Source organism: Oncorhynchus keta, chromosome 4 (assembly GCF_023373465.1).
Source record: "Oncorhynchus keta strain PuntledgeMale-10-30-2019 chromosome 4, Oket_V2, whole genome shotgun sequence".
NCBI lineage: Eukaryota > Metazoa > Chordata > Actinopteri > Salmoniformes > Salmonidae > Oncorhynchus > Oncorhynchus keta.
Genome location: NC_068424.1, coordinates 43,840,247 through 43,864,905, shown reverse-complemented (window position 1 = coordinate 43,864,905; position 24,659 = coordinate 43,840,247). Strand labels below are relative to the sequence as shown.

Sequence of the window (24,659 nt, the reverse complement as noted above, 5' to 3'; positions counted from 1 at the left end):
TTTCATGGTGGTACATAATTGGGCAGATCATGATTTATCGTACGTTCCTGCAAAGTAGGTGGCGGCCATGGACTTAAATCAAAGATTGTTAATGTTCTGTACTAAAATGTTTGTTTGCGGACCGCAATGATATCATAGAAGAAGAGGAAGATGATGATGATGGCATGTCATGTCATTTGATCTCATCTACCAATCCGGAAATGGTCTGAACTAAACTAACAATCTAGTCAGCTAAAATACATAATTAGAAAATAATTTACACAAATATAGGTTTGTTCAAGAAGTGTAGATATATATGAAGTAACATGTCGTCAAGCCATGCCAGTCGCGGTTGGTGCATCCACAGACTCAAGTTGTTTGGGAGGAAGGATTCCATCAGAAATCAAAATCATGGCTAAACAGCTGAAGGTTGTAGACCAATAATTTCTCTCTAATGTCTCTCTTTGTCTCTAGCCACACACTAGCTCTCTGAAAACCCAAGTTGTCTTATATTGAGGCAGATTTGTGTTTTGATAACATCGCAGGGTTTTCTAAAAACATTGAGGCACCATAAGTCAATTCTTGTAAATTCTGTAAACCCTTTGTCCTCTAAAACAGTGGGTCCTTCCGAGCTGTGCTGAAATTCATACTTTCAATAAAAACTTTTTGCGAATACAACCACCGACTTTTACCTCGTTGCTCATACTACGTAAGATGAGATTCAATTGGGACTCGGCTATTTGTTCACCCATACCCGCCCTCAATTGCTAATAACGCATTTGCAACCCGTGACTATATGTAATAAAGTGAAAATCTGAGGCCCGCACTCAACCCTAACCCACACACATAGAAAATACTCTAGGCTACAGTCAAAGTCTTCAGAACAATTTGTTTACATTTTGGTAGGCTATTTGTTGGTCAACTTGTCTATAATCAGATACATGCAGATTCTCTTTTGTCATTATATGTTGCCCTAGGCCTAGAAGATTAAATAAAACCTTGTTCAACAGAATAATGTAATATATTGAATGCTTCAATCTAGTTGACATTAGAGGTCGGCCGATTAATCGGCATGGCCGATTAATTAAGGCCGATTTCAAGTTTTCATAGCAATCGGTAATCGTCATTTTTGGACGCCAATTATGGCCGATTACATTGCAATACACGAGGAGACTGTGTGGCAGGCTGACCACCACCAACATCAAAAGGACCTTGTGGCTGCAAGGAGCCAAGGTCAGTTGCTAGCTAGCATTAAACTATTTTTTAAAACAATCAGTCTTAACATAATCACTAGTTAACTACACATGGTTGATGATATTACTAGTTTAACTAGCTTGTCCTGTGTTGCATATAATCTATGCGGTGCCAGTTAATTTATCATCGAATCATAGCCTACTTCAACTTTGCCAAGCGGGTGATGATTTAACAAAAGTGCATTAGCGATAAAAGCACAATCGTTGCAGAAATGTACCTAATCATAAACATCAATGCCTTTCTTAAAATCAATATACAAGTATATTTTTTAAACATGCATATCGAGTTTTAAAAAATTCATGTCAGCAGGATTTATTAACTAGGGAAATTGTGTCACTTCTCTTGCGTTCAGTGCAAGCAGAGTCAGGGTATATGCAGCAGTTTGGGCCGCCTGGCTCGTTGCGAACTGTGTGAAGACCATTTCTTCCTAACAAAGACCGTAATTAATTTAACAGAATTTTACATATTATGACAGAACATTGAAGGTTGTGCAATGTAACAGCAATATTTAGACTTAGGGTTGCCACCCGTTCGATAAAATCTGGAACCGTTCCGTATTTCACTGAAATAATAAACATTTTGTTTTCGAAATGATTTTTATTATATTATAATTAAGTCTATGATTTGATATTTTATAGTGCAGTCTGACTGAGCAGTGATAGGCAGCAGCAGGCTGGTAAGCATTCATTCAAACAGCACTTTCCTGCATTTGCCAGCAGCTCTTAGCAATGCATGAAGCACAGCGCTGTTAATGACTTCAAGCCTATCAACTCCCGAGATTAGTCTGGCAATACTATAGTGCCTATAAGAACATCCAATAGTCAAAAGTATATGAAATACAAATGGTATAGAGAGAAATTGTCCTATAATTCCTATAATAACTATAACCTAAAACTTCTTAACTGGGAATATTGAAGACTCATGTTAAAAGGAACCACCAGCTTTCATATGTTTTCATGTTCAGAGCAAGGAACTTAAATTTGAGCTTTCTTACATGGCACATATTGCACTTTTACTTTCTTATCCATCACTGTGTTATTGCATTATTTAAACCAAATTGAACATGTTTCATTATTTATTTGAGACTAAATTGATTTTATTTATGTATTATATTAATAAGATAAAATAAAAGTGTTCATTGTTCATTCAGTATTGTAATTGTCATTATTACAAATATATATATATAAAAAAAATCGTCCGATTAATCGGTATCGGCTTTTTTTTGGTCCTCCAATAATCGGTATTGGCTTTCAAAAATCATAATCGGTCAACCTCTAGTTTGAACTCTGTATCTCAACATGAGGTTGAGACCATAAACTCACCTCCCGGCCATACTGGTATGGCTGATTAGCTGTCCTAAGTAAAAACTCTTCAAACCATCCTTTCTACTACTCTTATAAAATCACTTTTTGTTACCTTTATTTAACTAGGCAAGTCAGTTAAGAACAAATTCTTATTTCCAATGACGGCCTAGGAACAGTGGGTTAACTGCCTGTTCAGGGGCAGAACGACAGATTTGTACCTTGTCAGCTTGGGGATATGAACTTGCAACCTTTCAGTTACTAGTCCAACGCTATAACCACTAAGCTACCCTGCTGCCCCATATTCTTCTACTCTCATCACCAATGGGTACCGTCGACACGGCTGGCCAGCCTATCTTACAAGGAGCATCTTCCAGAGTGAACAACAGTAGAAGACGGGGGGGAAACCCTTTTGGACAACCAGAGCCTTACAAGCATGCCGTTGAAAGGCCCAACACCCTTCCTACGGAGGTCTGGTTCTAACAGAGATCCACGGCGAACAAAGGCATTTAAACGTAAATACATTCATGCTTTCTTACTCCAAACATGTGGCGGTTCGTGTGAAAGTATATGATTACTGTGAGAATAGTTTCTAAAATGTATCAACGATAAGTGTCTCTTTCTCTCTCTCTTCCTCTCTGTCCATCTCCTTTGTAAAAAGCCACCATAGGTTGTGTCAGTCCGCTAGGGACCTTTTCTCATGAACTAAGTCTGTATGTTTATCCTGTGTTATTATTTAGTTAGCTAGTAAATAAATAATTAAACCAATTTGTCTAGTACTGAATCATAAGTAAGGCTGGGGTTTTTGCAGATGCAGGGGGTTATGAGAATGATGATATGATACAAGGTTATGATTAATACGTTGATTGTTTTATGGATGTGATAGGTAATGACCTTTAGAGTGTAATTTGGGAGATGGTAACTCCTTAAACAACCCCGCTTGTGGTGCCCCAAATTCCTAATGAGTTAATTGTTACATTATTCATTTAATCGGGTATCAATTAAACAAAATCGGGTAACATAACCAAATGTAGAAAAAGTCAATAAGTATGTATATAATATCCACACCAATTTGTAAAGGACAGATGTAGGTTGTTTGTAATCAAGTTTTGAATACACTACCGTAAACAATTTCTGAAAACTGACGAAAAGGTGAAAGGTATTACGACCATCCGCGTTTTACCCTACGAACAAGAAGGGAAAAGTCAGTGATTGTATTCGCTTAATATTAATATTTTATTAAAAGTATGAATTTCAGCACCCAGAGGAAGGACCGCAATTTAATAGGACAAACGGGGTACATGTAAGCGTTTTCAGAATTGACATTTTTACAAGACAACTGATTGTGACTCAATTTGTTGCTAGTAAATCCCGCTACCAGTCATCAAAACTCAACTCGGGCTCGATATAAGAGAACGGAATTGAGTGTTAGATATATTTATAGCTAGGCTATACCCAGTTTATAGCCGGTGTAGTATAACTCGAGGCGTTGGAATACGACGATACCAGCCAGCGCTTATTTCAAAGAACGTGTAGTAAACCACGCCTCCAGTGGGCAGAGAGCCTGGCATGTTGCACTTACTGCATTGTCGGAACTAGAAGCACAAGCATTTCGCTACACTCGCATTAACATCTGCTAACCATGTGTATGTGACAAATAAAAGTTGATTTGATTTGATTTGAACACGTTTGAATATGGAGAAAAGCCTCTAATTTTACAGTAGTAGGCCTAAACAGGGAAACAACGACAAGTCCCAGACAGTTCGCAATAGAACATACCAGTGGGGCATTGTTTACTACCTAAATTATTTAGATAATCTGGTTACCACCATTGTTTGGAATACATTAGAAATATAATTGAATGGTGTTTCCTTTGAAGAGATGGGCCTGGCTGAGAATAGAACATTCCAGTTGTCTGCCTAAGTGTGGCGCTGTTTACCACAATTTTCTGGAAAAGTCTTTAATTGACCTATACAGCTCTTAATCCATTGTCCCACCTTACACTGCAACAACTTGTCAATGATTTGAGCTTTTATAGAATACCCCCCTTTTACAAATGACTTAAAGGTGTGTGACCATTAACATTGGCTGCATATCCACTGTCTCCCAAAGTTTGGACTTGCACATTTATTTTCATCTCAGGAATTTAACAATGGTGTGAAGTAGCTCAAGCCAATGTTTACACGATCCAATGCTTGGATATCCATGAGGAGAGGAATGGACAATTGCTATGCAGCCTTTGGTTTCAGGTGGCTTCATCAACAGATGGAGTGTGTCCCAAATGGCACCCTATCCCTATACTGTGTCTAGTGTGCAAATTTTGACCAATCCCGTTAACCTCAAGTTTCGATTGACGCACCGGTGTCGATGTGCCAACTTATGTTTGGTAGCGTCCGAACTGCTTGGGTTACAAACGGTTGGTTGGTCTAACATCAAGGTGGTGGCCTGTTCCTGTAGGTTCATGCTCTACAACATCCGCAGAGTACGACCCTGCCTCACACAGGAAGCGGCGCAGGTCCTAATCCAGGCACTTGTCATCTCCCGTCTGGATTACTGCAACTCGCTGTTGGCTGGGCTCCCTGCCTGTGCCATTAAACCCCTACAACTCATCCAGAACGCCGCAGCCCGTCTGGTGTTCAACCTTCCCAAGTTCTCTCACGTCACCCCGCTCCTCCGCTCTCTCCACTGGCTTCCAGTTGAAGCTCGAATCCGCTACAAGACCATGGTGCTTGCCTACGGAGCTGTGAGGGGAACGGCACCTCAGTACCTCCAGGCTCTGATCAGGCCCTACACCCAAACAAGGGCACTGCGTTCATCCACCTCTGGCCTGCTCGCCTCCCTACCACTGAGGAAGTACAGTTCCCGCTCAGCCCAGTCAAAACTGTTCGCTGCTCTGGCTCCCCAATGGTGGAACAAACTCCCTCACGACGCCAGGACAGCGGAGTCAATCACCACCTTCCGGAGACACCTGAAACCCCACCTCTTTAAGGAATACCTAGGATAGGATAAAGTAATCCTTCTCACCCCCCTTAAAAGATTTAGATGCACTATTGTAAAGTGGCTGTTCCACTGGATGTCATAAGGTGAATGCACCAATTTGTAAGTCGCTCTGGATAAGAGCGTCTGCTAAATGACTTAAATGTTAATGTAAATGGTTGGTGTTCTCAGGTTTGCTCTATCACCCTCAAACGTTCTTCTGAAGATAACCTGTACCGGTAAAAATAAAATAAAATGGAAGTGTGAAAGTTTTGTGCCTACCCAAAAAAAGAGTTTAAATATGTGTAAAAAATATATATATATACAGTACCAGTCAAAAGTTTGGACGCCTACTCATTCAAGGGTTCTACATTGTAGAATAATAGTGAACATATCAAAACTATGAAATAACACATATGGAATCATGCAGTAACCCAAAAAGTGTTAAACAAATCAAAATACATTTTAGCCACCCTTTGCCTTGATGACAGCTTTGCACACTCTTGACATTCTCACAGCCAGCTTCACAGCCAGCTTCATCACCTGGTCCACAAGATGACCATCTTAAAACAATTCCATATGTCAGCTCATTGATCTCACTGTGATACTGTAGGCCTACTTACATTACCTTTCTGAGTCAATTCAGGTAGTGTTTAATGTTCTGTGTTTGTGTTATCCATGGCAGACGGCATTGAAAATAAAGACAATCAGCCTCTGTGTCTGTGGATCCTTTTCCTTTGATGTCTTTTTCATGTCTGCCAGGCCCATCTTTTCACAGAAACACAATTTATTTTAATCTCTAGTCGAGTAAAATAAGTTGTTTTGTTCTGGTCACAAGATAATTTCCGGTAAACAGCATCACGCTTAGGCAGAAAACGGAGCGTTCTCTTCCGATGCTCTGTCTAATCACAACATTTCCTCAGGCTGCAGACAGCTTCATGAATAGAGGTACAGTGCATTCGAAAAGTATTTAGACCGCTTGTCACGATCGTCGTAAGAAGCGGACCAAGGCGCAGCGTGGTGGGAATGCATCATTTAATAGATGACAAAAAAACATGAAGTAAACTGTACAAAAACAATAAACAAATAACGACCGTGAAGCTATCATAAGAACTGTGCTGACACAAGCAACCAACATAGACAATCACCCACAAAACAAACAGTGAAAATCCAGGCTACCTAATTATGATTCTCAATCAGAGACAACTAATGACACCTGCCTCTGATTGAGAACCATACTAGGCCGAAACATAGAAATCCCCAAATCATAGAAAAACAAACATAGACTGCCCACCCCAACTCACGCCCCGACCATACTAAATAACGACAAAACAAAGGAAATAAAGGTCAGAACGTGACACCTCTTGACTTTTTCCACATTTTGTTACGTTACAGCCTTTTTCTAAAATTGATAAAATAGTTTTTTCCCCCTCAGCAATCTACACCCAATTCCCCATAATGACAAAGTAGAAAATGCATTTTAAAATAAATAAATGAAATAGCACATTAACATAAGTATTCAGACCCTTTACTCAGTACTTAGTTGAAGCACCTTTGGCAGCGATTACAGCCTAGAGTTTTCGTGGGTATGATGCTACAAGCTTAGAACACCTGTATTTGGTGAATTTCTCTTGCTGCACAGCTATTTCCAGAGATGCTCAATCAGGTTCAAGTACGGACCCTGGCTGGGCCACTCAAGAACATTCAGAGACTAGTCCCAAAGCCACTCCTGCATTGTCTTGGCTGTGTGCTTAGGGTTGTTGTCCTTTTGGAAGGTGAACCTTTGCCCAAGTCCTGAGGTCCTGAGGGCACTGGAGCAGGTTTGCATCAAGGATCTCTCTGTACTTTGCTTCGTTCATCTTTCCCTCGATCCTGAATAGTCTCCCAGTCCCTGCCACTGAAAAACAGCCCCACAGCAATGAAGCTGCAACCACCATGTTTCACCGTAGGAATGGTGCCAGGTTTCCTCAAGATGTGACGCTTGGCATTCAGGCCAAAGAGTTCAATCTTGGTTTCATCAGACCAGAGAATCTTGTTTCCCATCGTCTGAGAGTCCTTTAGATGCATTTTGGAAAACTCCAAGCGGGCTGTCATGTGCCTTCTACTGAGGAGTGGCTTCCGTCTGGCCACTACCATAAAGTCCTGATTGGTAGAGTGCTGCAGAGATGGTTGTCCTTCTGGAAGGTTCTCCCATCTCCACAGAGGAACTCTGGAGCTCTACCAGAGTGACCATCGGGTTCTTGGTCACCTCCCTGACCAAGGCCCTTCTCCCCCAATTGCTCAGTTTGGTTGGATGGCCAGGTCTAGGAAGAGTCTTGGTGGTTCCAAACGTATTTTATATTAGAATGATGGAGGCCACTGTGTTCATGGGGAACTTCAATGCTGCATAAATTTGTTGGTACCCTTCCCCAGATCTGTGCATCGACACAACCCTGTCTTGGAGCTCTACGGACAATTCCTTCAACCTCATGGCTTGTTTTTTGCTCTGACATGCACTGTCATCTGTGGGACCTTATATAGACAGCCTTTACAAATCATGTCCAATCAATAGAATTTGGATGGACTTCAATCAAGTTATAGAAACATCTCAAGGATGATCAATGGAAACATTCTGCACCTGAGATCAATTTCGAGTCTCATAGCAAAGGGTCTGAATACTTTATGTAAATAAGGTATTTCTGTTCTTTAACATTTCTAAAAACCTGTTTTCACTTTGTCATTATGGGGTATTGTGTGTCGATTGATGAGGGGAAAAAATGTATTAACTCTATTTTAGAATAAGGCTGTAACGTAACAGAATTTGGAAAAAGGGAAGGGGTCTGAATACTTTCCAAATGCACTGTAGAACCTTTTTTTGAAGGTTCTATAAAGAACCATGTTCAAAAGGTTCTACATGGAACATTTATGTTGCTATAAAGAACCCTTTCCCCAGGTTCTATAAAGAACCATTATAAAAGGTTTTATATAGCACCAAAAAGGGTTCTGCTTTTGTTAGAAGCCTTTTTGGTGCTGTTGACAACCCATCTTGGTGCTATAATGAACTCTTTTGAATTGGTTTCTTAATCTCAAACATTCTACAAAGAACCTTTTTTATTTTATCCGTTTTTAACTAGGCAAGTCAGTTAAGAACAAATTCTTATTTTCAATGACGGCCTAGGAACAGTGGGTTAACTGCCTGTTCAGGGGCAGAAAGACAGAAGTGTACCTAGTCAGCTCGGGGGTTTGAACTTGCAACCTTCCGGTTACTAGTCCAACGCTCTAACCACTCTAACCACTAGGCTACCCCTGATGAACCATACAGTTTTTAAAATTCTGGTTAGCCATATTATATTCTTAAAATTCCATAGCTGTTATTATTGTGTCAATTCACAAGTTGAATCAGGTGTACTTGTTCTGGAATGTCTGTGGGTCCCTGCGGAGAGAATTGAGAACAACCGATTCAGACAACAGTTCTCCATTGACACACGGCTATATATCATTATTTCACAAGACACTGACCATAGTCATATTTATTTAACATGTAATGGCATCACACCACAAATGAGATAAACTGGAATGACACTCAAAAAGAGCTGGGAGGAAACCACACTCCAAAATATTAGAATATGCCGCCACCCCTACATTTTAATTAAACACTTAAAGTGCTCATAGGGTTCTTAGAGTCATTAACCTTCCACATAGAACCATCACCCTTACCAATAACCCTTGATGAACTCAATTTTCTAAATGTGTATAGAGTAGGGTGAGGGAGGGGAGGGTTCATTTAAGTTTGTCTAATGCATATTAAGATTGATATGTGTAATTACACAGCCTGCAATTATGTATCGGAGTTCTAAATAGATGATTTGTTTGCAGCAGCGTGTACCTACACTGTCCCTGCTTATGTATATGTAGCTACAATATGGTTTAGACTAGAGCATTTGGGTTACATTTTATGGTGAAGGATTGTGAGATAACACAGTCTGGTATACCCAACACTTTCCTCAAACAAAAATAGTTTACTGTGTTCACATGCCACATTTCAATGCAGATTTGGACATGCTAATATTTTGTCATCATCGGGGCTCTCTCAGGTCAATCTCCAGTTGCACAATCAGATCACAGGAAAGTTAGCCTCAATACTACACTAAATGATCAGACATTGCATATGTTTATTTTAATCTCTAGGTGCCTGTTCCCAAATTTTTAAAAAACTCTGGTACAACGTTGCACTTATTTTTAAAGAGATTAATGATCTGGAGAAGAGAAGCGTTTTGAAGATTAAAGATTAACTGCACATGTCAGTAAGGCTATTGAAGAACTGATACAATTCTTCATACTGTAGATAAGAAATATGATCAATTGTATTAAAATGGGAGTTTTATTAGCACTTGACTAAAATACAGTATTTAATGTTTTGTTTACAGTAAATGTAGTGTTTGTTTCATTATGGTCCTTATAACCATGTGATTACCTATAGGACCATAACATAAAGTTGCCCAAGAATTGCAAATGACATTGGAAAAAGTTATGGTTCAGCCACAGGATTTGGGCAAAACCGCCTCATCCAGGTCTAGACGAGCTGACTGGGTCACTGTCACGGGTGTCGTTGGAAGAAGAGGACCAAGGTGCAGCGTTGTGAGCATACATTCTCTCTTTATTTGGAAAATGAAGCCAAACAAAACAATCAACACTACACAAACAAAACAATAAACACTACACAGACAAACCGTGACGCTAACCGCTATGTGCCCTAAACAAAGTCAACTTCCCACAAAGACAGGTGGGAGAAGGGCTACCTAAGTATGGTTCTCAATCAGAGACAACGATATAAAGCTGTCCCTGATTGAGAACCCTACCCGCCCAAAACATAGAAATACAAATAATAGAATATAGAATACCCACCCCAAATCACACCCTGACCAAAGCAAATAGAGACATAAAAAGGATCTCTAAGGTCAGGGTGTAACAGACCCATGGCCCACTTTCAGGGCCACTGTAAGAAAGTTGCCTTGGCCCTGATATAGAAACCTAGCTGTCTGAACGTGGGATTGAGTTCATATGCAAGTTTAGAAGACCTATTTGTGGAGCAATTTGTGTAACCCCCTAGATGTATGCATTCAATGGACACTTACATTCTATGTCTCAGTAGGATGTAAAGTGACATATAGGCTACAGTAGCCATAATTACATATTATTGATTTTTTTTTAACCAATTGTGACACATAATTAAGCAATGTGCTAGCTAGAGGCAGTGAATAAGAAGCAGAAGAATAAGACATTTGTTTTCAATCAATCAAGAACTAATGTAGGGTTTCCCAAACTCGGTCCTCGGGACAGTGTAGGTTTAGATTTTTTTGCCATAGCACTACACAGCGGATTCAAATATTCAACTAATCATCAAACTTTGATAATTTGAATCAACTGTGTAGCGTTAGGGCAAAAACCAAAACGTGCACCCCTTGAGTTCCTGAGGACCGAGTCTGGAAAACGCTGGACTATAATACAGTTATTCTCTGTTACCCGAGCGTCCCGTCATGGAATGCCTTCAGCCGAAAGAAATATATTAAGCATTATTCCCATTTCAGGACATTTACCAATTTCTATCCACAGACGAGACGCTTTCTGTTTTACAACTGAATTATTAGGTAACAGTGTCCAATTGGAACATCTGACCGTGGTCACATGACACAGTTTACGTAAGAGTTTTTTTTTTTTTTTTTACGACGATAGTATCACTAATGGTGTTCTAAGATATCGTCTCAGAATAGTGAGTTGAACAGGGGGAGAAGACCTCAGAAAATAAGATAAATAGAAATAGACCTACTAAAAGGGAAGATTAATTTAGCAACTATACTACACAACCGCAATCATTATGGGAACGAATAGTACCGATTGTATGCTGCTTCTTGCGGCAGAAGCGTTTCAATCTAAAAACTTCGGGCTCGCGGCGGACATATACGAATGCCAACTGCTGCACCTCTGCGACCCTAGTACACAGCAACATCTCTTGGTGAAACGGGCCGATGCCCTGGCATTCGCTGGTAAATTGACCGATGCTTTCGAGATCTATCGAAAAGCGGCAGAAATCGACAGACTACGACCAGTCCATCTGGATAATCTTATTGAATATCTCTCTAACAGTATTAAAATACAAGATGGGACAGACAGTCAAAACAACAGACAGGAGACACACTCTGATTGCGTTGGATATGATGCATTTACCTGCAAAATATGTTATGGATTTCTATACGAGCCTGTTACCTTGCCTTGTGGACACTGCTTTTGCAAAAAGTGCCTGGACAGAGAAAAAATGCCTGTCTGCTGCAAAGAATGTAATGACAGTCGGCACACCAAACTCAATGATGTGGACAATTATAGAGTTAATGTTGTTCTTAGTAACTTGTTGTTAAAGTGGTTTCCAAGTCAATTACTTGCTGTTAATCTGAGACGTGAGGGGAATGGACTATATTCAGATAAAATAATGGATGCTGCTTTGGAAAAATACAACGAAGCAATACAAATAGGTATGGTATTTTAACTTTTCATTTAAAATAATTCGAAATGCAATTTAACACTTGAAATGGATGGCCTATATCTTATGCAATGTTGCAACAGCATTTAGGCTACTGTTTCCAGTGCGTACATGAGCTGGCCTAATTGACAGCTGAATCAGCAGGTGTGTGATGTAACTTCCGCGTGGCGTAAGCTGCTCTACATTGTAACAATTCAGTGGGGAAATTATTATAACAGTGTATCATGTTTATTACTAGGCTATAATTATCCCCTTAATTCAGAGAGATTCATGCATATGACATACATGGGCAGATGTATGGAGGGTGATTAGGGCCAGTTCGAAATTGCTAAATAGGAATGTGAAATGATACATCCATTTTCATTTTTCATCAGTGCGCAAGATTCATGCCACAATTAAATTGCAGTTTTAAATGAAAATAGAAAATGGTTAAAGGAGAATTGTAAATGGTAAACAGATTCTAAATAAACATGGTAAATGGAAAAAGCCAAATGGTAAACAGAAATTCGTAAATGCAATCTTCATAGTGAAATTGAAATAGATATTTTCATTTGTCAACTACCCAATTAAGAATTCTATTTTCAATTAACAATGTCAATGTGTATGCAAATTACTTCTTGGAGGCATGCACCAGGAGAGCAACACCACACCCCCATGTAGTAGTTCACCCGAGCCATGCCATGCTGTACATTAATTTGAGACTAGTGGAACCAACTAACAGGGTGCGAACCCAGGTCTTCTGCGCACCAAAAAAGCATAGGCCCACTAAGCTGAAGCCTAGGCATTGATACTGGATGCAACTCTTCATGTCTCAGGTAAGGTTAGGCCTACTCATCATGCATGTGTGGTAACTGAACCAACTCAGTTACCGATCACCATTTCTTTGACCTCCTCCTCCTCCTCCTCCTCCTCCTCACAGAGACCCATCTGAGCCACAGCACATATATGATAAACAGGGTTTGAACAAGTGTCTTCTGCACATCAGAAGAGCACATTAGTACGCTAAACCAACGATTATAGCTAACTCTTAAGGTTTCAGGTAAGGTTACTCATCATGCGAATAACTAGGAAAATACTGGTTCGGTGACCACGCACATGTGATGAGTAACTTTGCACAGTGTTGAATAACTTTGTTGAATAACTGGCACTGACCACCCTACACACAGATGGGCGTGTGAAGGTTGAATAATATGTTATGTAGGCTAGGGGACCAAACATTGCTTAAGTTAAAAAAACAATAAAACAAATGTAGGTCAAGAGTACTAAAAGTTTGACAGCAGACACAGTAGTATTGGTTCCACTCTTGTGTGCCGCATTGATATTATTATTGATTATCAAATCAAAATGTTATTTGTCACATGCGCCGAATACAACAGGTAGACCTTACAGTAAAATTCTTACTATCGAGCCCTTAACCAACAATGCAGTTAAAAAAAAAAATATGAGTAAGAATAAGAAATAAAAGTAAAAAGTAATTAAAGGGCAGCAGTAAAATAACAATAGCGAGACTATACACAGGGTAAAAAAGACACCTGTACAGAGTAAATGTGCGGGGGCACCGGTTAGTTAAGGTAATATGTACATGTAGGTAGAGTTATTAAAGTGACTATGCATAGATGATAACAACAGAGAGTAGTAGCAGTGTAAGGAGGCAGGGGGCCAATGCAAATAGTCTGGGTAGCCATTTGATTTGGTGTGCAGGAGTCTTATGACTTGGGGGTCATGAAGCGTCATGGACCTAGACTTGGCGCTCCGGTACCGCTTGCCGTGCGGTAGCAGAGAGAACAGTCTATGACTAGGGTGGCTGGAGTCTGACAATTTGTAGGGCCTTCCTCTGAGGGCACTATGGTGTTGAACGCTGAGCTGTAGTCAATGAATAGCATTCTCACATAGGTGTTCATTTTTCTCAGGTGGGAAAGGGCCGTGTGGAGTGCAATAGAGATTGCATCATCTGTGGATCTGTTAGGGCGGTTTGCAAATTGGAGTGGGTCTAGGGTTTCTGGGATAATGGTGTTGATGTGAGCTATGAGCAGCCTTTCAAAGCACTTCATGGCTGCAGACGTGAGTGCTACGGGTCGGTATTCATTTAGGCAGGTTATCTTAGTGTTCTTGGGCACAGGGACTATGGTGCTCTGCTTAAAACATGTTGGTATTATAGACTCAGACAGGGAGAGGTTGAAAATGTCAGTAAAGACACTTGCCAGTTGGTCAGTGCATGCTCGCAGTACACGTCCTGTTAATCAGTACACGTCCTTGACCTGTTTATAGATCTTACTCACATTGGCTGCGGAGAGTGTGATCACACAGTCTTTCAGAACAGCTGGTGCTCTCATGCATGTTTCAGTGTTATTTGCCTCGAAGCGAGCATAGCAGTAGTTTAGCTCGTCTGGTAGGCTCGTGTCACTGGGCAGCTCTCGGCTGTGCTTCCCTTTGTAGTCTGTAATGGTTTGCAAGCCCTGCCACATCCGACGAGCACCAGAGCCGGTGGTGTATGATTCGATCTTAGTCCTGTATTGACGCATTGCCTGTTTGATGGTTCGTCGGAGGACATAGCAGGATTTCTTATAAGCTTCTGGGTTAGAGTCCCGCTCCTTGAAAGCGGCAGCTCTAGCCTTTAGCTCAGTGCTCTACAGCTTATCATGAGAGATGTAAATGTTTATCAACAATCACTTTCAACAATCATCCAAAATCTGCACATTTTCACTATGAACTAAAGAAAACTGGTATTGTGTGACAGAATGGTGGTTTAATGAATAGATGATCAGTTTCAGCCTCTTATTTCAATTTCTATTGAATTTGACCTTGATGTTTTCGATGTATAATTCAAAATGATTTTGTATCAAGATGTCATGTACATTTATACTTTTGGAACAAAGTAAATCTCTGTCTATCCAAGTAAATATATGTTTTTTTGTATTTTCCAGCTCCAAGGGACCATGTGCTGTACAGCAACCGATCACAGATCAATTCCAGTCTGAGGAATTACGAGGATGCACTTCATGATGCAGAGATGGCATGCAAACTCATGCCTCTTTGGTCAAAGGTGAGAGTTGGATTTTTTTCCCCATGTTTAATTTAGATCTACCATCAGAGCTTCACAATGCAACATAATGATATTGTTCTACTGATGAATAAACATTTGTTTATTTTTCTTCCAGGGACATATTAGAAAAGCACACGCTTTAGTCTGTCTTGGGAAATGTGAAGAAGCGTTAAGAGAGTACCTGGTCGTCATTACATTAGATCCTGAAAGTAAACTGGCAAAAAGAAAGGCGCAAAAGATTCTGAGTGATCTTCTGGCCCCTGTCACTGATAAAGTACACAACAGAATCCTGGATTGCACAAGTCTACTGTCTTCCAGAAATAAAATCAAAGGTGGCATCCTGAACACCTCAACCTCAAGCTGCAACACCACCACTTCCTCCAAGTCTTACAATGTAAGATAAATCGTCCATCTTTGAGGATTTTAAATTACAATAAAGTATCATCATCTAGTCACTAGATTCTAGTGCATTGAGTTGAGCCCATGAACTTATTCAAATGTTCTATCATCACCCTTTCTCACAGGAGTACAAGAATATTGCCTCTCATGAGAAGTTGACATCATCACCTTCGCTGAGTGAACCTAAGACAGGCGGCTTATTTGAGATGATGGCATGCGGCGAAAAGAAAGGAGAAGATCAGGTGGACCTGAATGTCTGCCATCCCACCGTCATTGACAGGAGCGTCTTCCTCAAACGCAAACGTAGCTCATCCGAGGATAGCCAAGTGGACAGTAGCGACACCTGCAAGCGCTCCAAATCTGGTACGTTTTAAGACTTTTTGCCTCGCCTCTAAAATCATTGGAGCTATATTGGCATGAGATTTACTATTAGTGAAGCAGTTGTTGAGATTCACTGTCTAACTCAAATGTTTCTCCTCCTTTACAGAAGTGACCCAGAATGAAGAGGTGACTTCCTGGAGTGCAGTGCTTTCTGACCTCATAGACCCGGCTGACCTGGAGTGTTCTCTTTGTATGAGGTGAGAACATCTCCGTGTAGCCGTCCATCCGTGACAAAACTTGTATCTGAATTGTAAGCATTTGCCACTTTGCCAATGATAGTAATATAGTGTTCTGCTTTTGAATCAGATTATCTATGATTAGTGAAACTCACAGCCGAAGATATTCATCTTCCTTTCTGATAGTATGAAACAATAAAGATTCGGTATGACGCAATAAAGATTAATAGGTAAACATTTAGTCTTCTTTTTACAGTTATAGCCTACATTTAAATGATCAAACAATGTAAACAAGAAAACCTGAAAGTAAACAATAATAGAGTAGCGAGAGACATTGTACCACTCTATTGCACAATATTGTGTTCTTTATCTCCATGGTAAACCCTAGGCTCTTTTATGAACCAGTCACCACTCCTTGCGGCCACACCTTTTGTCTGAAATGCCTCGAGCGATGCCTGGACCACAACCCCAAGTGTCCCCTCTGCAAGATGGAGCTGGAAGAGTATCTGGCAGAAAGTAAATACAACAAGACTGTCTTGATGGAGAACCTCATCTGCAAGTATCTGCCAAATGAGCTCATGGACAGACAGAAAGTCAACGCAGAGGAGATTGCAGATTTATCCAAGTACGATTAAAAGCAGCATACAGACATTATCCGATTGCTTCTGAACTGTGTAACAATGACATCAGACACTTTATAAAATGTTACTTCATCTATAACTTTAGATATATTATATCCTCAAACCTTTCTTTTGCAGCCTAAACAAGAACGTGCCTATATTTGTTTGCACCATGGCCTTCCCCACCGTTCCATGTCCTCTTCACATCTTTGAGCCCTGCTACCGGCTGATGATCCGCAGGTGTATGGAGATGGGTACCAAGCAGTTTGGAATGTGCCTCAGCGATAACCTCAAAGGGTGAGTAAAGCCTGGACAAAGCAGAGAAACATTGTGTTTAGTGTTCCTTAGTCAGGCAGGGGATATCGGTGCCATCTGGCAGTAAATTTGAATAGCTGTTGTGTCAACTCTTGTTTGGCGCCATTGAGGAGGGCCTTAGGCTATAATCAGAGCTGAGCAGGTATTGCATGTTGTATTGCAGCGTATCCCAAACTCGGTCCTGGGGAGAGGTCTCCTCGTGTCCAAAAAGTTGGGCCTGTTCTGAAATTGACCCAGGGCTTTCTTCCCAGGACCCTACCCAAATACATTTATGTTTTAAATATAGATACCCGGTCCGAATGGATCCGAGGACAACCAGACCCGGCCCCGTATAGACCCAGTCAGGTCCAGAGCCAGTCCCGATCCGAGTCAGGGAAGCAGCAGAAAATGTATATTTTTAGCTAAGTTATGAACTGAAGCTGTTAATTCACATACCAAGGAATAGAAGAACGGAGCTAGTATCAGGCGGGGGGCAGGGCCATGCTGTGTCCGGCTGAGTGGTGCGAGGAGGAGGAAGAGGGAGACAGCGGCAACCAATGCCAACTCGCACTAGTTACTAACATCAAGCTGCCAAAGCTAGGTTATTTATCATCCAATCTGATTACATAGTACCTGTTTTGACTGCGTCAAACCGAGAAGAGAAGCTAGTTAAGCTAGCTATCTAGCTAGCAGGGTTGCCTAATCATAGCTTCATAGACTGCGCTTTCCCCCGTCGTAAACGATAATAACAACAACTCCATTCAAAGTATTAAGTAGCAGCATCCCTGTTGGCTCTTGGTCGTTGAAACATATTCTTCTCATTTAACCTTTAATTCCGTCATTTTAATTCCATCTTCCATTGATGTGCCAACTTGCTTACCACGATACACACAGAGCCAGAGGCCAATGCCCGCTTTGATGACTTGTGATTGACTGCCAAAAACAACAAGCTACATGTGCCGCTCTCGTGAAAATCCGCAGCAGAATAAATAAGACAATTTTCAATCTCTACTGCAGCAGTCGCGTTCTGGTATTTACGGGTCCTTAACAGCAAATCTAGTACTAATATATCAGAGAACCGTGACAATCAAATCTGACCCGGATCCGAGAGGGTCAACTACAGAATTTTGGACCGGTCTCGGGTCATTCCCGGGTAATGTCCTGGTGGACCTGTGAAGACATCTACCAAACGGATGCTCATTGTGGTTTTTGCCCCAGCACTACACAGCTGATACAAATAATCAAAGCTAGATGATTAGTTGATTATTTGAATCACTTGTGTTGTGCTAGGGCAAAAAACAAAACGTGCACCCAGAGGGGCCCCAAGACCTAGTTGTTGAAGCAGATAGTTTATATAGCCTTTTTTATTGTTTGTGTCACCTGTGAATGCCTAAGACACATTTTGGATCCATATCTACTTATTTGCCTTCCCCATAGATTTGCCGATTACGGTAGCCTCCTGGAGATCCGAAACGTGGAATTCTTTGCAGATGGCCGCTCCGTTGTGGACACCATTGGGATAAGAAGGTTCAAGGTCATTAAGCACCACCAGAGAGATGGATACAACACAGCAGACATTGAATACCTGGAAGACGTTAAGGTATTTATTTATCATAAACTAAAGCATTTGCATGAATGTTGTCTGAACTATTTTTTACCTGTATTAGTGTATCTTGTTGTGCTAATAAATGCATTTCTTGTTCTGTAAAGGTGGAGGTTGTGGCAGAGAAGGAGCTGCAGAGTCTCCATGATGCAGTATACGACCAGGCCTTAATCTGGGTCAACTCCCTGAAAGAAGAACAAAAGGAGAGGATCGTGGAGCACTTTGGGCGCATGCCAGAGAAAGACTCTGAGCCACAGGTAAATACATGAATCCTGGACATACAGTGTATTCGGGAAGTATTCAGACCCCTTGACTTTTTCCACATTTTACAGCCTTATTCAAATATGTATTAAATAAATTCAATACAATACCCCATAATGACAAAACAAAAACAGGTTTTTAGAAATGTTTACAAATTCATAGAAAATAAAAACAGAAATACCTTATTTAAATAAGTATTCAGACCCTCTGCTATGAGATTTGAAATGGAGCTCAGCTGCATCCTGTTCAGTTGATCATGCTTGAGATGTTTCTACAACTTGATTGGAGTATACCTGTGGTAAATTCAATTGATTGGACATGATTTGGAAAGGCACACCTGTCTATATAAGGTCCTGCAGTTGACAGTGCATGTCAGAGCAAAAATCAAGCCATGAGGTCAAAGGAATTGTCCGTAGAGCTCAGAGACAAGATTGTGTCGATGCACAGATCTGGGGAAAGGTACCAACACATTTCTGCAACATTGAAGGTCCCCAAAAACACAGTGGCCTCATTCTTAAATAAGTCTCTGAATGTCCTTGAGTGGCCCAGCCAGAACCCGGACTTTAACCAGAGACCTGAAAATAGCTGTACAGACACTCACCATCCAACCTGATAGAGCTTGAGAGGATCTGCAGAGTTGAATGGGAGACAATCCCCAATTACAAGCTTCTATACCCAAGAAAACTCTAGGCCTGTAATCACTGCCAAAGGTGCTTCAACAAAGTGCTGTGTAAAGGGTATGAATACTTATGTAAATGTGATGTCATTTTTTTTTAAATCTATGAATTTGTAAAAATGTCTGAACCTGTTTTTGCTTTGTCATTGTGGGGTATTGAGTGCAGATGAATGAGAAAACAACAACAATATAAACCATTTTAGAATAAGGCTGTAACGTAACAAAATGTGGAAGATGGGGCTGAATACTTCCCGAATGCACTGTAGATCACACATACGTTAAATCTATTTTGATTTGACACAGTTTATGTTGAACAGGTTGTTGCTGGATTCTTATGGTTATTCTCCTGCTCTCTCCCTCTGTAGGCCAGTGCCAATGGGCCATCCTGGTGCTGGTGGCTGCTGGCAGTCCTTCCCCTGGAGGGTCGAGCCCAGCTGCCCTTCCTGGCCCTGACGTCCCTGAAGGACCGACTCAGTGGTATCCGCAGAGTACTCCTATTCATGTCCCGCAACCGCTCCTCTCGATGACTCCAACCATCTATCTCCTCCATGTGGGTGTCTGTTTTGTCTGTTTTTTGTTTTTATCTGAAAGACCGCATTTTAACAAAAGCCTTTGTGTTAATGGGTTACTATTGGCAAGTGGACTTTAATTAGATTACCGAAATGTGATACAAGGATTAGAAGAGGCTACTTATGGACTGAATATTTTAAAGTGTGCTGCAAAGGCGATAGTGTTTTGACTTTGTTTGTGTTATTATTTATGAACATGGAACATGTTTACACCACTGGGAGAAAATTACTATTACAATGATGACTTATTATTTCCAAAGGGTTTATTAACCACAAATGACATATTATAAAACCCAAAACCCCTTAGAATGTGTAGAAAATTAGAGGGGAAAATTGCAATACAGCACAGTACCTTGTTCTGATGACGCTTTTAACTGTATCATTCAGAGGATAGTGAAATTCTCTTCCTGTTTCGGTGTAGATGAGTGCAATACACCTGCAGTTAAAATGAGCCATCTCCTACTTACGATGGAATGTTTCTTGGTATTTATAGGATCTACTTAGCACTGTAGTTGCAGCAACAGCGTAACTGATAGTCCCTGTTTTCCATGCATGGTGAGCAAAGAGGGGTTGTGAGCTTTGCCTTCAACAAAGGAAGACATTTTTAGTTTTGTTGGATGTTACATATTTCTTTGTCCGCCAGACTTTTTTCAGAGTTTTCTACAGTTCTTTTTATGTTAACGCTGATAAACTTTTTATACAGACGATATTGAACCAGGATGGTTATGCTGTGAAATCTTGGGGAAATGTGTTAATTAACAAACATGTTTTTTTATTGTAAGGGGCAATTTTAAGTTATTGCATTTATATAGGGCTTTCTTGGCTCGGCTATTATTTGCACCAGCTATGCTCATAAAGTTAGGGGTGACACAAGTGACAGACAAACAAAGTGACTGCAATAACGGTCACCACTTGTGCTGCGTGATTATACAAAAAAAAGACAACGACGTGAATGTGAAAATGCAAATAATTGTAGACAAGGGAAATATAAACTTTTAGAGTGTAGAGAGTGCCGGATTTATCAGCCCTGCTGTTTTTACCACTTTCCAAAATTCTAAAGTTTGATTTGATAAGTTTTACGTTTGGTTGTCATGTCCCAAGCCGAAGACACTCTGAAATGATTTTCCTAACCATTCGAAAAACTCACGAAGGAGTTGGAAGACTGCTTCCTGTCATTTGAACCTCATCGTCTTGTCTTTCAAGCTATCGTCCGGTGGAACCATAAACTGTAGCATCAAACACTGTGATTTCTAATCTTTTTCAACATTTAGTGCCTTAAGTTGTATTTCTTCCATGATGCCAGTACCAAGAAGAATAATTTAGACAAAGATAGCATTCCAGTGAGGAAGACTTGGCTGAAAAGTCCAAACTATTGAGCTGAATATGTGGTCTTCTCTTTCGAGGACACAAACAGTAAATTTAAAAAATCCAGTCTTGGTTCATTGTGTGACGAGTCTTAAGGTTGTGGTTACAAATATTGGTAAAACTCAAATCCTGGTTCATTGTATGACGAGTCCTGCAATTGTGGTTACAAATATTGGTACAACTCAAATCCTGGTTCATTGTATGACGAGTCCTGCAATTGTGGTTACAAATATTGGTACCATAGTTCTTATATCTTATCACAACTAAATGAAAGTCTTCTCAATGCAAGGACACAATGTGAATATTTTCTATTGACTTTTGTATAAAACAACAACATTGAGACTTGGTTAAGGTTGAATAAATGTTTTTTGAATAAAAGTTGATTGATTGGCATGTCAATTCAAGTAGCTTATATTTCCTCACCAAAATCTCATACTTTTACATGTATATTAATTTGATCTGGCCGTTGCATGTTAGCCAAATTGTCATTCATCTATGTATTTTACCCATTTACATCAGAAAATGCCAAAACAATAGAAATTCAAAGGTAGTACCTTTCTGACCTTTTTGAATTCCACATTGAACGTTGCACTAGTGATCTAAGTCAATCTACCTCTGACACTCCTGTAGCTCTTTCACCACAGAACATGCTTATTGATTCATATTGACATGTAATTTGTTTCTATGGAGATGACATGACCATGGAGTCTTACTTTGGTGGTTGTGTAACACTTGTATAATGGCCTCTAACTGTATGTGTTTACAAAAATGAATGTATGTTGGCATCTTATCCAATGTTATATTTTTTTGTTTTTATAGAAATGTAGTCATTGCAATGTTATACAATGTACAAAAAACACAATTCTGAATAAAAAAGGTTATGCTCTTAATTTGTGGAATAAGGGCTAAACCGATGGTCTTTAATCTGAAGCATCCCTAATCCTGTGTTCTATATTTCTCTACTTTGGTTACGTGCTTGTCCGTTGAAAGAAGTATCAATGTAGCTCTTTAGAAATGTCTAGAAAGCTTGGACATAACAAATATCTTATGAAGTGGTGCATTGAGTTTACATAACACTGTGAATGTAGGTCACGGTTAGAAGGATAGATACGCTATTCCGCTCCCCCTGCCCCACTAACCCACATTCTGCAGCCCTGCCTTTTTTTTTGGAGGAGATGACCTGACCCTTACCACACCGAATCGCACCACAGCACCTCCATGACTGGGAGGGATGATGGACTCAGAGGAAGATGGGGGGGACAAGTAGTACCAATGTAATTTGCAGGCTGTCTGTCTGGTGGGAGTGAGGGAGAAGCCAATGAGGATATTTTTAATAGGGCTTACATAACGGGGGCAGAGTCAGACGTTATGTAAACTTTGAAATCGGGTTAGCATCTGCAGAGTATCCGTGTATCTTGTTCTCCTGCCTTTGAGTGGCTGCTGCCAACACACTGACTCAACTCCAGCCACTTTAATAATGGGAATTGATGGGAAATTATGTAAAATATATCACTAGCCACTTTAAACAATGCTACCTAATATAATGTTTACATACCCTACATTATTCATCTCATATGTATATACATATACTGTACTCTATATCATCTACTGCATCTTTATGTAATACATGTATCACTAGCCATTTTAACTATGCCACTTTGTTTACATAGTCATCTCATATGTATATACTGCACTCAATACCATCTACTGTATCTTGCCTATGCCGCTCTGTACCATCACTCATTCATATATCTTTATGTACATATTCTTTATCCCCTTACACTTGTGTCTATAAGGTAGTAGTTTTGGAATTGTTAGCTAGATTACTTGTTGGTTATTACTGCATTGTCGGAACTAGAAGCACAAGCATTTCGCTACACTCACATTAACATCTGCTAACCATGTGTATGTGACAAATACATTTGGATTTGATTTGAGAGAGGGCATGTTTCAGCAGTAGGTCCCGGAATATCTGCAAATATCGCTTACTTTTACATTTTACATAAGGTGTCCTGCTCTGTTTATTCAGGAGCGAAAAATAAAGAAACAAACTTCAGAGTGTCAAAGTAGGGTCTCAAAGGCGTGAAGAAAGGTATTGTTAATTAAACTACAGAGAGTCCCACTGGAAATAGATTTTTCAGCATCGGCCTTAAATCAGATCCTTCATCAGTGTGCCCTGGCCAGAGACTGGCCACATAATACTAGTCTTGTGTTACACGCCAAGTAAGGTTATAACTGAAAGGTTAAGGTCACGAGATGCAGGGGTTGCTATGGGAACATGGCATATACACCTAACCCCCGATTTTACAAAACATGTAACACACTGACAGAAGTAGGGCAAAGCAGTGCATTGTGGGAAAACTGGTTACCTAACTCACCCAGAAAAGACATCTAGGAGGTTAAGTTCCCTGTCTGTGTGCTGATGTGATGACAGAACACCTGCTCAGGGCTAGTTATCCCATTGTAAACAATGTGGGAAACTGCGTGAGAGGGTTGTGTGTTAGAGGGCTTGAGTGTGCCCATGTGAGAAGTACTTGACTGTGTGTGTCTCAAGCTCGTATGATACAGTGTGAGCTGTAAGGAGGACTCTGTGCATTGATGTTCCTACTCGCATGATCAATGGAAAGCCTCACATTACATTTACATTACATTTAAGTCATTTAGCAGACGCTCTTATCCAGAGCGACTTACAAATTGGTGCATTCACCTTATGACATCCAGTGGAACAGCCACTTTACAATAGTGCATCTAAATCTTTTAAGGGGGGGGGGTGTGAGAAGGATTACTTTATCCTATCCCAGGTATTCCTTAAAGAATGACGGGTTTGAGAGTGGAACTGCGCAGTACAGTGGCTGATGCCCTGTTGCTGCCTGTGGATGGATGGAACAGGGGCTGGGCTCTGGCTGCAGTACTGCCTCCTATCGCCTCACTTCTTCAAACACTTCCATACAGTCAGACTAACTGTGCTGGGCTTGTGTAATGTGCAGACATCCTGCCCTCATGTCTCATCCTCAAGCTGCTGGCGAGGCTGAGGCGTCATTGCGAATGAATGCATAATAATTTTAATGTGTTTGAAGTGTTGTATAACGGTTAGACATCACATTGCAGCAGATATTGTAGGGTTCGTCTTTGTATTCTTCAATGGAAAAAAAGCACAGATCCTTTAGACCTGCAGCTTGCTCCTCTAAAAATCGTTACACAATCATTAGGTAGTGTCTCCACGGCTGTGTAAACTTGTTCAATGTACA

The 24,659-nt window shown here is 40.5% G+C and overlaps 1 protein-coding gene and 1 long non-coding RNA gene across 3 annotated transcripts; one reads left to right on the top strand and one right to left on the bottom strand.

The window, feature by feature from the left end:
* The first annotated feature begins 11,215 nt into the window (after positions 1-11,215).
* Positions 11,216-22,341, top strand: LOC118375140 (LON peptidase N-terminal domain and RING finger protein 3-like). 2 transcript variants are annotated; one of them, XM_035761646.2, is made up of 10 exons: positions 11,216-12,016; positions 14,949-15,067; positions 15,183-15,461; positions 15,592-15,829; positions 15,954-16,044; positions 16,412-16,648; positions 16,782-16,940; positions 18,375-18,537; positions 18,648-18,797; positions 19,843-22,341. In XM_035761646.2, the coding sequence occupies exons 1-10, from the start codon at positions 11,365-11,367 to the stop codon at positions 20,002-20,004; spliced, it is 2,250 nt and encodes a 749-aa protein (XP_035617539.1). In that variant the 5' UTR covers positions 11,216-11,364; the 3' UTR covers positions 20,005-22,341. The 2 variants fall into 2 exon arrangements, with proteins under 2 accessions (XP_035617539.1, XP_035617542.1); XM_035761649.2 differs by lacking the exon at positions 11,216-12,016 and adding an exon at positions 12,024-12,839.
* LOC118375155 (uncharacterized) lies at positions 16,387-18,726 on the bottom strand. The gene is made up of 3 exons (XR_004823739.2): positions 18,596-18,726; positions 16,769-16,951; positions 16,387-16,529 (listed from the first exon to the last, which is right to left on the bottom strand). It is a non-coding gene; the product is annotated as an uncharacterized LOC118375155 (long non-coding RNA).
* Positions 22,342-24,659: the final 2,318 nt, after the last annotated feature.